Source organism: Pan paniscus, chromosome 2, assembly GCF_029289425.2.
Source record: "Pan paniscus chromosome 2, NHGRI_mPanPan1-v2.0_pri, whole genome shotgun sequence".
Lineage (NCBI taxonomy): Eukaryota > Metazoa > Chordata > Mammalia > Primates > Hominidae > Pan > Pan paniscus.
The window spans coordinates 147,728,638-147,741,738 of NC_085926.1; the positions used below are offsets into that span (position 1 = coordinate 147,728,638).

At 38.1% G+C, this 13,101-nt stretch overlaps 1 protein-coding gene across 6 annotated transcripts in view; it reads left to right on the forward strand.

Moving 5' to 3' along the window:
* RNF13 (ring finger protein 13) overlaps positions 1-13,101 on the forward strand; it is a 154,860-nt gene that overhangs the window by 28,584 nt on the left and 113,175 nt on the right. For all 6 annotated transcript variants that reach the window (XM_055110600.2, XM_014344403.4, XM_055110599.1 and 3 more), the window contains exon 2: positions 8,044-8,173. In XM_055110600.2, the coding sequence (XP_054966575.1) occupies positions 8,060-8,173 (114 nt within the window). In that variant the 5' untranslated portion in view covers positions 8,044-8,059. The remainder of the gene's footprint in view (positions 1-8,043; positions 8,174-13,101) is intronic.

Sequence of the window (13,101 nt, forward strand, 5' to 3'; positions counted from 1 at the left end):
AGATACAATGGGGGTACAGGCATTGTGTAAATACAGCTGTTCCAAGTGGGAGAAATTGGCCAAATCAAAAGGGCTACAGGCCCCATGCAAGTCCAGAATCCAGCGGGGCAGTCAAATCTTAAAGCTCCAAAATGATCTCCTTTGACTCCTTGTCTCACATCCAGGTCACGCTGATGCAAGAGGTAGGTTCCTATGGTCTTGGGCAGCTCCTCTCCAGTGGCTTTACAGTGTACAGCCTTCCTCTTGGCTGCTTTCATGGGCTGGCGTTGAGTGTCTACGGCTTTTCCAGGTGCACGGTGCAAGTTGTTGGTGGATCTACTATTCTGGCATCTGGTGGACAGTGGTCCTCTTCTCACAGCTCCACCAGGTGGTGCCTCAGTAGGGACTCTGTGTGGGGGCTCCAACCCCATATTTCTCTTCCACACTGCCCTAGCAAAGGTTCTCCATGAGGGCTCTGCCCCTGCAGCAAACTTTTGCCTGGGGATCCAGGCATTTCCATACAGATTCTGTAATCTAGGCAGAGGTTCCCAAGCCTCAATTCTTGACTTTTGTGCACCTGCAGGCTCAATACCACGTGGAAACTGCCAAGGCTTGGGGCTTGCATCCTCTGAAGCCAGGGCCCGAACTGTACCTCGGTCCTGTTTAGCCACGGCTGGGATGCAGGGCACCAAGTCCCAAGACTTCACAAAGCAGCAAGGCCTTGGGCCCAGCCCAGCAACCATTTTTTCCTCCTAGGCCTCTGGGCCTGTGATGGGAGAGGCTGCCATGACGACCTCTGACATGCCCTGGAGACATTTTCCCTATTTTCTTGGCAATTAACATTTGGCTCCTCGTTACTTAAGCAAATTTCTACAGCTGGCTTGAATTTCTCCTCAGAAAATGGGTTTTTCTTTTCTATTGCATCATCAGGCTGCAAGTTTTCTGAACTTTTATGCTCTGCTTCCCTTAAACATAAGTTCCAATTCCAAACCGTATTTTTGTGAATGAATAAAACTGAATGCTTTTAAGAGTACTCAAATCACCTCTTGAACAGTTTACTGCTTAGAAATTTCTTCCGCCAGATACCCTAAATCATCTCTCTCAAGTTAAAAGTTCCACAAATCTCTAGGGCAGGGACAAAATGCCACTAGTCTGTTTGCTAAAGCATATCAAGAATCACCTTTTCACCAGTTCCCAATAAGTTCCTCATCTCCTTCTGAGACCACTTCAGCCTGAACTTCATTGTCCATATGACTATCAGCATTTTGGTCAAAACATTCAACAAGTCTTTAGGAAGCTCCACATTTTCCCACATTTTCCTGTCTTCTTCTGAGCCCTCCAAACTGTTCCAACCTCTGCCTGTTATCCAGTTCCAAAGTTGCTTCCACATTTTCAGGTATCTTTTCAGCAGCGCCCCACTCTACTGATACCAATTTACTGAATTAGTCCATTTTCATGTTGTTGTTAAAGACATACCTTAAACTGGGCAATTTACAAAAGAAAGAGGTTTAATGGACTTATAGTTCCATGTGGCTGGGGAAGCCTCACAATCATGGTGGAGGGTGAAAGGCACATCTCACTTGTTGGCAGAGAAGAGAAGAGCTTGTTCAGGGAAACTCCTATTTATAAACCTATCAGGTCTTGTGAGACTTACTCACTCTCATGAGAATAGCGTGGGAAAGACCTGCCCCCATGATTCAATTAACCTCCCACGAGGTTTCTCCCACAACACCTGGGAATTCAAGATGTGATTTGGTTGGGGACGCAGCCAAACCCATACCAGCCATAATACTATCATCATAGCTAAGGATTTTTTTAAAGGATATCTAATATCTGGGCCATATTTCCGTTGTCTCCATTATTTCGAAAATGTATTTTTATTGTTGGTTTAATGGAACTGTATGTTGCATTTGTCTTTACTGTTTCTCATCTCTTTTGATGTGTAACAATTTCATGCCATTTCCTCATTCTATCCTCTTGTACTGTCTCTGTTTATTGTGTTGAATTTTGTAGAAATTGGGGCATTACCCTCAAGCAAGACACCCATCTTGTGGTATTTTATTTATTTTTTTTCATTCCAGAAAATTCTTGTAAACTTGAAGTGAGAGCTAAAGGCTTGTTAGAACTGGTTTAAAACAGTTTTGCAAGAATACATCTTAAGTGTTATAATACAGACTGAACAGAAAGTAAAATTAGAATTTGACAGTTGGAAAAATCTTTAGAGTCACGAAGCTGATTTCAGTTAAAATGTCTGTTAATAACTAGTAGAATTATGTCAAATGGTAGGCCAAATTAGATGTGATCAAGGATCGTGGTAGTGTACACATCTCTAGAAGCCTTTTTGGTAGTTCTCAAGAGTTTCTTATATATTCTCTACTTTGAACTTTCTTCCTTTGAAGAAGTGTGACTTTTTTTATTATAGGCATACTCAAAATGAATACAGAGTTATATTCTGTCTTTGGTAATATGAGTGGGAGGAGGAGGGGCACAAGGAGGAGGAAAAGGATGAAGGGTAGATGTTTGTTATCAGCAAGATTTTACTAGATTTTTTTCTGTGTTCTCTGCTTCCCAGAATGGTTCTAAAATATCCTCAAGATGGATGTATTCTATTTGCTGGGGGATAAGAGTCTCGACAAACAGTACTTTATTGTGGTCCATGCAGAGACTCCAACAGTTGAATAAGTTCAAGCATGAGAGGCCAGTAAGAATTGTAATGGGGAAGAAAGATACCACACTCACTGTCCACCTGCGTGGTCAGGGGTTCTGATTGGCATCCACACTCTCAATAACTGATGGGCTATTACCTGGTACCAGGTTCACTAGCTTGGTAGGAGGTAGGAGGATAGAGACTGGGAGCACAACATATCAACATAAAATGCATCTTCATTGAGAAGCCTTATGTTCATTCAGATAAACCTTTCATACCTACCAAAGAGTACACTGGATTGTAACCAGTGAGATAAATATATGGATGTGTATCACCTCAGCATACAAAAGTGTGACGTATGAAAGGAACCACTTCTTTTAATAGTCCGTGAGTAGCTCCAGCTTCCCTCAAGCATCATGCTTTCTTTCAAGAAACAGACACTGCAGGGAATCAGAGACTTTTTTTGTTTATGTTTTTGTAATAAGCTTTTTTAGTTAACTTACAGTCTTTTCAGTTTAAATACTTTTCACCAATCAGGAGTCATTCTTACCATAAATAATATTGCCTAGTAATACAGCTGACAGCCTGCATTTATTTTAATCCAGTTGATTAAGTGCTAGAAGAAGATATCAGAGAATTTAAGCTTGCTAACCTTTTTCCTCAGGAGGCTTCCTGGAAAAGGGCAGATTTAAGTGAAAACAAAACAAAACAAAACCCAGCAGCAACAACAAAAAACCTATGTGCTTATTTGAGAACATGTTAATAAGTGTGGATCTTTTTCGCAGAAACTTTGTGTAGTTGAACATACACAAAATTTTGCATACAATTTAATAAGATTTGTAGTTTTCTCCCAAGTTCTCTTTTGAAGATAGAAGAGAGTGTATTTTAGTTCCTGGGTAACATGTGAATGAAGATATAACGCCAGCAAGGTGATTGCTGGAAACAGTGAGCTGATTGATCAGAGCAAGGGTGAGTGGTAGAGTATGAGGAAGTAAAATTGTTTAGGTTGAGCAGATTCTTTTTTTTATTTTTATTTTTTGAGACAGAGTCTTGCTCTGTTGCTCAGGCTGGAGTGCAGTGGTATGACCTCGGCTCACTGCAACCTCTGCCTCCCGGGTTCAAGTGATTCTTGTGCCTCAGCCTCCTGAGTAGCTGGGATTGCAGCTACTCAGCTACAAAAATTACCGTGCCTGGCTAATTTTTGTATTTTTAGTAGAGACGGGGTTTCCCCATGTTGGCCAGGCTAGTCTGGAACTCCAGACCTCAGGTGATCCACCTGCCTCGGCCTCCCAAAGTGTTAGGATTACAGGTGTGAGCTGCTACGCTCGGCCTGGGCAGATTCTTAAATGTGAAAATTTTAGACCCTCTTGCGCCTTCTCCAACATTTACTTCTGTTGACCAATGCCTTACTTCCCCCCACATTCATTTTAAAGTTCTTTTCTCTCTTGACTTTTGTGAAATCAGTCTCTCTCTCTTTTCTCTTTTTCCACCTGTCTTTGAAACTTAGATATCCCTCAGAGTTTTTTAGTCCTCTTTTCTTTTTGATTTTCACTTTTACATTAAGAGCACTTCAATTATTCCTATCTGCTGATGATTCCTAAGTCTCTTTTTGCCTTGTGTGGAGCTCGAGATCTTTATTTATTGTTGCCTGTGTACATGTCCACCAGACTGTTCCACAAATACTAAGTTCAGAAATTCTCAAATTGTACTTACTTTCTCACTGTGGTCTTCCTTCTGTGTTTCCTGTTTCATCTGTTGGCATCCCTGTCCAAAGTCCTTTCTTTCTATATTCCATTGCTATGTTAAGCCCTGCTGTGCATAATTGTATTTATTCTACAGAGTTGTCTTATAGGTCCTATGGTCCTTCTTTTAGAGATAAAGCAATTTTTGTAGTTTAAATATTTACCTCCAGATTACACTATTAGTATGAGACAGTGCTGGGATATAAACCTATATGTATAAATTCCATATTTTTTACTGCAATTATTATAATGCCAGCCACTTCTATCACTTTAATCTAAAAAATATTAAGGGTTTACCTATAGGTGTAATTAAAGGAATATTTATTGCAGTGTTTTTCTAAAAAGAAAAATTCCAACAGTAAGAATTTCTGTTCAGCCCATTAAAGAATATTCATAAGGAATGCCTTATGGCCATTTATACATCATATTTTTGACCAGTAGTTTTTATTTTGTATAAACAAATTACGTATGGAAACCCAATGTGTGAAATAGATTAAGAAAAAATAATGCTTGAAAGGGAGGGACGCTCCACAGTATTTCATGGACAGCTATCTGCAGTGGTTTTTGAGGAGAGTTAGGAAAATATTCATAATACCTTAAGTGAAAAAAATACAATTAGTAAAACAGTATGCACAGTGTGCCCCCAATTTTGCTAAAAATGTATTTGAATGTGCAGTTCGCCCTCCGTATCCATGGGTTCTACATCCATGGATTCAATCGACTGCAGAGTGAAAATATTTGGGGAAAAAAGTGTCTATACTGAACATGTACAGACTATTTTTCTTGTCATTATTCTTGAAACAATACAGCATAACCACTATTTACATAGCATTTACATTGCATTAGATATAAGCAATCTAGAGATGTTTTAAAGTATTTGGGTGGACATGTGTAGATTATATACAAATACTACATGATTTTACATAAGGAACTTAAGCATCCTCAGATTCTGGTATCCGCAGGGAGTCCTGGAACTGATCCCCCATGGATACCAAAGGACAACTCTATACATTGCTGAAAGACTAGGAAGTTATACATCAAAGTATGAACACTAGTTGTTCCTTAATTTGAGGATTATTTATAATTTTCATTTTCCCCACATTTTCCACAATGAGCAAGAATTAGTTTCGTAAATAGAGGCTATAAAGCAAAACTCCTGAAAATTATTTTTAAAAGGCAATAAATGCAAAAAACCCTCAAAACATGCCACATGTCATTGAATACACACAATATACACACATACACTGTCATATACAAAGTAAAAGAAAACTGGTGACTGTTGCTCCATGAGCATTGGCTTTTGAAGCCCTTGAATACATGTGTAGGCAAGAAGCTGTACTTTACTCTTCGAACATCAACCTTGGATGGATATTGATGCTGTTTTCAGTAGGGGTTTAGAATGTGGACTTCGGAAACTGACTGTTAGGTTTGAATCCTGGCTCTGCTATTATTTGTTGTTTTATCTTGGGCAAGTTGCTTAACAGTTCTTAAGTCTTCCCCATTTGTGAAATGATACCTACCTTACAGGGAGGTTAGGATTAAGTGAGTTAACTCAATAACATGCTTACAGCAATGCCTGGCACTTAGTAAGAGATCAGTATTAGTTGTTTTGGTTATTATTCCAATCTTTTATTTTCCCTCCAAACTCTGTCTCCCTTTCCCTCCCCCAAAGTTAGCTGGAAATTTAGATGGAAAGTCATAGTTTTTATTCAGATTCAGTTTCCCAAAGAGGTCACTGGTCAATTAGGTACATACTTCTTCTTCCTACTAAAATTTAATAACAACTGTACCTTATTTTGTAAATATTTGTATGCTTTTATGGTATGATTTCTAACCAGAAATTGTCCACATTCAGTGATTCACTAGGAGCATTTACAAGACTCAGCACATGGTTGTACTTATGGCTGTGATTTATTACAGCAAAAGGATACAAAACAAAATGAGTGAGAAGAAAAGGCACATGGGGTAAAGTCCAGAGTAAATCAGTGTAAGCGTCTAAGGGTCCTTTCCCAGTGGAGTTACATGGGATGCGTCTAATTCCTCAAGCAAGTTGTGACAACACATGTAAAATGTTTACCAGGGAAGCTTATTAGAGACTCAGTGCCCAGGGTTTATATTAGGGGTTGTTAATATGGACACTCTCTGTCTAGCATGTACCAAAATTCTAGATCCTAGAAGGAAAACAGGTATTCAGCACAAACCACATTGTTTGTAAAGTGTAGGCACACTGAGCTGTTCTTACTAGGAAATAGTGGGAACTGTCCTGAAATCTAAATTTCCAGATGCCAGCGAGGGGCCAACCTTGCAAGCAGACCTTTCTAGGGATAGCAATCTCAGGCCTGCTGTGTTAACTCTTTTCTGTACCATGGTATGTTATGAAATGTATTTTACTTAAGAAACGAATGTCAACAAATCTAGACATTTAAAAAAAGCTTTATTGAGATACAATTCTCACATTATAAAATTCAACCAATTAAAGTGTACAATGCCGTGATTTTTAGTATATTTATAGAGTTGTGCAACCATCACCAGAGTCTAATTTTAGAACATTTTCACCATCTCCCCTCCAAAACCCTTACTCATTAGCAGTCATTTCTCATTCCCACCTTTCCCCTCCCTCAAGCTTTCTCCCCACGCCCTGCCAATCCCTAGGCAACCACTAATTTACTTTTTGTCGTTAAGGAACAAATCTATACTTTAGCATGTTTTCATTTTTATTTCATCTCTGATATTAGTGGCTTTGTAAATGGTACCTTAAAAATTATTCACAGGCATTTTACTTCCAGTGTGTGAGTCAGAGATTCAGAGTTTGAGTCTGTATGGCAGCTTCTATATCTAGAGCACTTATCCAAACTAATCATCATCAAAACGGATATTACATGAGTTTGGGATATTTAATGAAATAATTCATTATAAAAGCCCTTGTTTTTGTAATGTTCGTTCTCACTTGTTTAAGAGTATATAATACAATTGATTGAGGCTTACCAATGAGAATTTTTATATTTATGGGTTGACATTTAGTCTTTTCACGGTATCTTTTTGCTAAAAGAGAGAAAGGGACTCATAGTGAACAGGATGAAGTTGGGAGAGGTAGTTATGCTGTTGCCATTCAGATGTAGAGAGGGGAAAAAAGCGTAGATTGTTAGGAGGTAATGGACAAAAAGTATTCCTTTATTATAAGTGGCTGTTAATTTTTTGGCATTCTCTGATGTTGGTACAATATACAATAGCAAATGAAAAGTAAATTTACATGTGAATTTATATTGAACGAGAAGTAAAAATTTTTTAAGTTGTAGAAAATTTTCAATTTTAAAGCAAAGATGCTTGTGTGTATGTTTTTAACCATTATTTTGGTTGAAATCTAGTTTCTCTGAAATTTGGGTTAGTAAGACAAGCTGTACTATAAACTCAGCACTATGGGAGGATGTTTGTTTTGTGATTAAAACAGAACTTTGTCATCATGAGTTATATAGGTATCGACTAAACATGGGTGTTTACCTAAATGTCCAAATCTGTGTAAGTTCTTATGCTTTTGAAATAAAAGCTTTACTTTTAATGTTAATACATGTTTATAATTAAAAGGGATATTTTTGGACATTGGGAATTAATATATCAAATGATCTATTCCCTGGGACAAAGCACCAGCTCTCAGTTACTCATATCCTTGTCTTCCAGGTGATTTTACAACGAGATGCTGCTCTCCATAGGGATGCTCATGCTGTCAGCCACACAAGTCTACACCATCTTGACTGTCCAGCTCTTTGCATTCTTAAACCTACTGCCTGTAGAAGCAGACATTTTAGCAGTAAGTACAGTAAAATTTATTCATGTCTAGAAACATCCCTTAAAGAAAAGCTTAAAAAAAGCCCGGAATGATATTTATAAGACATTGTTATAAGACATTTTTATCTAAAAACATACCCCAACACATATACACAGTTACTTGACATTGGGGTACCTTATTCATTTGTTTATTTATTTTTTGAGACGGAGTTTCATTCTCGTTGCCCAGGCTGGAGTACATTGTTGCGGTCCTGGCTCACTGAAACCTCCACCTCCCGGGTTCAAGCAGTTCTCCTGCCTCACCCTCCTGAGTAGCTGGAATTACAGGCGTGTGCCACCATGCCCGACTAATTTTTTTGTATTTTTAATAGAGACAGGGTTTCACCATGTTGGCCAGGCTGGTCTTGAACTCCTGAACCTAAGGTGATCTTCCCGCCTTGGCCTCCCAAAGTATTGGGATTACAGGTGTGAGCCACCACGCCCAGCCCTTTATTCATTTTTTATTGCTTCATATCTAATGTAAGATCTCATGAACAATCAGTACCTGATAAATAATGTTGCTCATGAGGGTATGTGTGCACATGTGGGTGCTTTGCACACATACCTACCTGCTGTGTACTTACATAGAATTTTACTGTTTTTCTTGGTACCTAGTACATCTCTTAATGACTGTAAGATCTCAGTAGTATCTCTATTGATAATAATATTTAAGAAATTCTATAAGATGTTCATAGAAAATTTCAACCCAAGATTAGCATTAATGAATCAGAAGAGAAGCACAGTGGTCCTATCTTTGATGGTGGATAGAAGAGTTTTTAGAGAAGAAGAGTGCTGCTCAAAACCTTAGCATAGCCTCTCTTAGCTACTATCTTACTTTCCTCCACACTGGGGAGTATACAGATGGTCTCCAGCTTAAGATAAGGCTTGACTAGTGAGCTTTCGACTTTATGATGGTATGAAAGTGATATGCATTCAGTACGCACCTCAACTTATGATGAGATTATGTTCCAACAACCCCATCATAAGTTGAAAATATCATAAGTAGAATTTGACTTATGAAACATTTTTGACTTAGATATTTTCAGTTTATGATGAATTTATCCAGATGTAGCCCCATTGTAAGTTGAGGATATATATTTTCTATTTCTCTTTTTCTGTGAAGGTAGAAAAAGAACATACATGCCTATACTCTAGGTCTGTGCTAAGGATTTGGTTTTACTTTCTGGGTGCAACTGATTTGCTTAATGATATCAGGTGAGAAATAAAAGGGCAAGAATTGTTGCTGACCAAAGCTTGATGTGGTCCCCAGCTGTGCTTCTGCACATTGCAGCAATTCTGGAAGATTCTGAGATCACTGTAGCACTTGAGAGAGCCAGGCTGGTTTCCATACCATAGCTTTTGAAGGCAGAGGATGCTAGTAATCCATACGAGATTTCTCACCCCCTGTTGTCCTCTGTAGTAGGGAACTGGTTGATTAGGTTTGTTTTGGGGAATAGTCTTGGTCTTTTTGAGGTGGAATGGAAATAGAGGCTTTAAAGACTGAGTCCATTGCTATCCAAATCTCCCTTCTAAATTGGTCCCTAAAATCCTTAGAATATTCTTGGCATGACTTTTGAAATGAGTTAGAGGATTTATGGACTGATCAGGGAATAAACTTCTCCTTGTCTCCTTTCTCTCCTTTGATTTCTTCCATTTTGTGTCTCTCTTTTTCCCTCTCTGTTGTTTTTAATACTTTTTGCCTTCTTTCTTTCATTTATACCCAAGATGGATTGCTATTCTGTGGTCGAGCTCCCTGATGGGTTAAATGATTTTCAGTGTTGTGCTCTGGGAACTTAAGCAGATATATAACCTTGATCAAATTACTCAGCTGCTATAAGTGCCACAGTTTCTTTATTTCTTTATGTAAACTGGAGTGTTGTGGTGGTGATTAAATAAGATAAACTGCTTAGAATAGTATCTGACACATAGTAAATGTTTTATATATGGTTTTAATCTTCATTATAATTATCATTCTGATTATACTTCATTCAGCCCCTTGAGAAGATACGAAACTACCTGAGCTGTATTTTCTAATGTAGAGACAAAAAAAAAAATGTTAGGTATGGAAGAATGGTCAATCCTTTTTGCCAGCAGCGTTCCCTGTGCTTTACACAGGTACTTGTGGAATGTATGTTGATGTCCTGTAGTGAAGGAACTGTAAGATGGGAGCTGCTTAAATCTGGTCTCTATGCTGTCCATAAGGATAGAAGGCTGACACGAATGCAAAGATGGCTGGAGGGGAGTGGCTTGTGAAGGCATATAACTGGTAAAACAGGGAACTAAAAATTGAGACAGAGGAACTGGATGTGTGACAATCATTCAAAGGAAGTGAGTTAAGAGGTAGAAAATAAGAGCACTTCCTTTTAATGCAATAAGAGCATCCCTGAAATCTGAGTTTGCAGTAATACAGATATAAATAAATTAGACATCTAGTTCCAGTCAACTAGGTTGATTCTAGTTCCATTTGCACAGGGCTTGGGATGCTGCTTTTGAAAAATTAAGTTTTAGTTATGCTATTTGTAATGCCAGATGCCTTTGATTTTTTGGTTGGTTGGTTGGTTGTTTTGTTTTGTGTTTTTTTTTTGTTTTTTGTTTTTTGTTTTTGGCAGTTGAATTCAATTCACAGACAACAGTGTTTGTCCAAGTAGTTGTTGAGTTCTAAGAGGCTATGGAGATGCTACTGTAGCATCTAGGCTATAGCTGACTAGACTAGCTGACTAGTCAGACAGACCTCTAGGCCATGAGTACTTGGAAGGCAGGACCGTGTCTTACTAAACTTTATTCCTGGTGCCTGGTGTCAGTTACACAGGAATTCAATAAACGTTTGAAGTAATTAAAAGCCTTCTCTTAGAGATTTTGTACCATCACATTTTCTTTTAATAGCATCTGTTCCTTAGTACTTTTAGATTACTGTTTTTATCTCTTATCATTTTTCTTTTACCCAAAAAGAAACGTAATACTATTAATTATGTAGGCTTATACTAGAAACATGGAATTTTAGAATTACACTTAAGAGATAACTACATCAGTGCTGTATATTCTGAGGCTCAGAGTCCACAAGTGACATGTTAGTTTTGAGTAGTGCCCATGATTTTACTGAGAAGTAACATCCATCTTATATGAGAGTCAAACAACCCGTGTAGCTTGATGCCCAATCTGCCTTTTGATTCTTTTGTCTGGATTTGTCAGAGAGAATTGGTTGCTGGGTAGTGATTATGAGGGCCAGTGTGCTGTGTAGCAAAGAAACACCCAATGGGTGGTGGTGTGAATGGACTGGATTATATAGCATGGGTAGTCCAGGCTCCAGAAATGGATTTATAATCAGAGTTGAAATCCAGCTCTACCACTCTATTTGCATGACCTTGGGCAGATTACTTAACATTTCTTAAGTCACAGTTAACTTTGTAAAAGTGAGAGTTTGTGAAGGACAGTGCAGGGTAGTGGGTTAAGGGCTGGGGCTCTGTGGCCAGACTGCCTCGGTTAGAATCCTGGTTCTTCTAATTTACCAGAGCTTGTTATTTTCAACATTCTGTTGTCAATCTGTAAAATGAGGATGATAGTAATAGTGGCCTACTTTGTAGAGTTGTTGTTAGGATTAAATAAATTATTACCTGTAAAGTGCTTAGCATGATGTCTGTACATAATGAGTGCTCAGTAATTGTTAGATATTTATTACTTTCTAAATTAAATTAAACCTTTTGTTAAGGAAGCTGTCAAGAAAAATAATTGGTTAAGGAAAAGACCTTTTCAAAATAAGTGGACTCAAACTTATGTGGTGATCACTAAGAATGGGATTCTAGTGAGGAGTAACTATTTTCTACTTCAGATTTTTTTTTTTTTTTTGAAATGGAGTCTTGCTGTGTTGCCCAAGCTGTTGTGCAGTGGCGCAATCTCGGCTCCCTGCAACATCTGTCTCCTGGATTCAAGCGACTCTCCTGCCTCAGCCTTGCAAGTAGCTGGGATTACAGGCATTTGCCATCAGGCCTGGCTAATTTTTGTATTTTTAGTAGAGATGGGGTTTCAACATGTTGGCCTGGCTGGTCTTGAACTCCTGACCTCAGGTGATCTGCCCACCTCGGCCTCCCAAAGTGCTAGGATTACAGGTGTGAGCCACTGCATCCGGCCTACTACTTCAGATTTTTAAACAGTGAACATGCTTTAATTTTATGAGCATCGCTCCCCTCCCTCCTTATACCAAAAACGTAAAGTACCTTTGTTAGTCTTGTTCACTGTAGGAACATTTTTTGTTTTAAACAATATGATTTTAAGAGACAATATGAAACAGTCCTTATTTTGCTGTTAAGGAAAGACAAAGCAGTTTCAAAAAGGGTTTCATTCAGTAACAAAACTTATTCCACATCTCAGTGTTACAAGTACTGTAGTTCAAGCTAGATATTTTATTTCTATAATTTTAGCTATAATAGTGAAACTCTTAAGTAATAGGAAGAGATAAAAGAATACTTTAGTATAGTTTGTAGATTCCCCATTTCCTAATTTCAAAAGTACATTAAAAAATACTGCTTACACACATTTGTATTTTGTCCTCATTCTATTTCCATTGATCTAGATAAGTTACTTTATTTTACAGTGTCATCTTTGGCTGGGAGGAATTAAATGTTTTTCTCAAGTTCAACATTAACCTGATCATAGGTGAATTAAATCAATTAAACAAACGTGTTTTAATTAAGAGATTAAACGATAGATTGTGATAATGGGTTTAAAAGCATTTTGTAACTCTGAAGTACTTTGTAAACTATGGAGTACTCTTCAAATATGAATTATTGTTGCAATGGGAAATCACGCTGAAGCAATTACCACATATACTTGATGGCCTCCAAGTACACTGCTAGGATGATTATCCCAGCAATGACAGAATGAATAGGTTTAGTGACTGCATTTAGATGCTTGAAT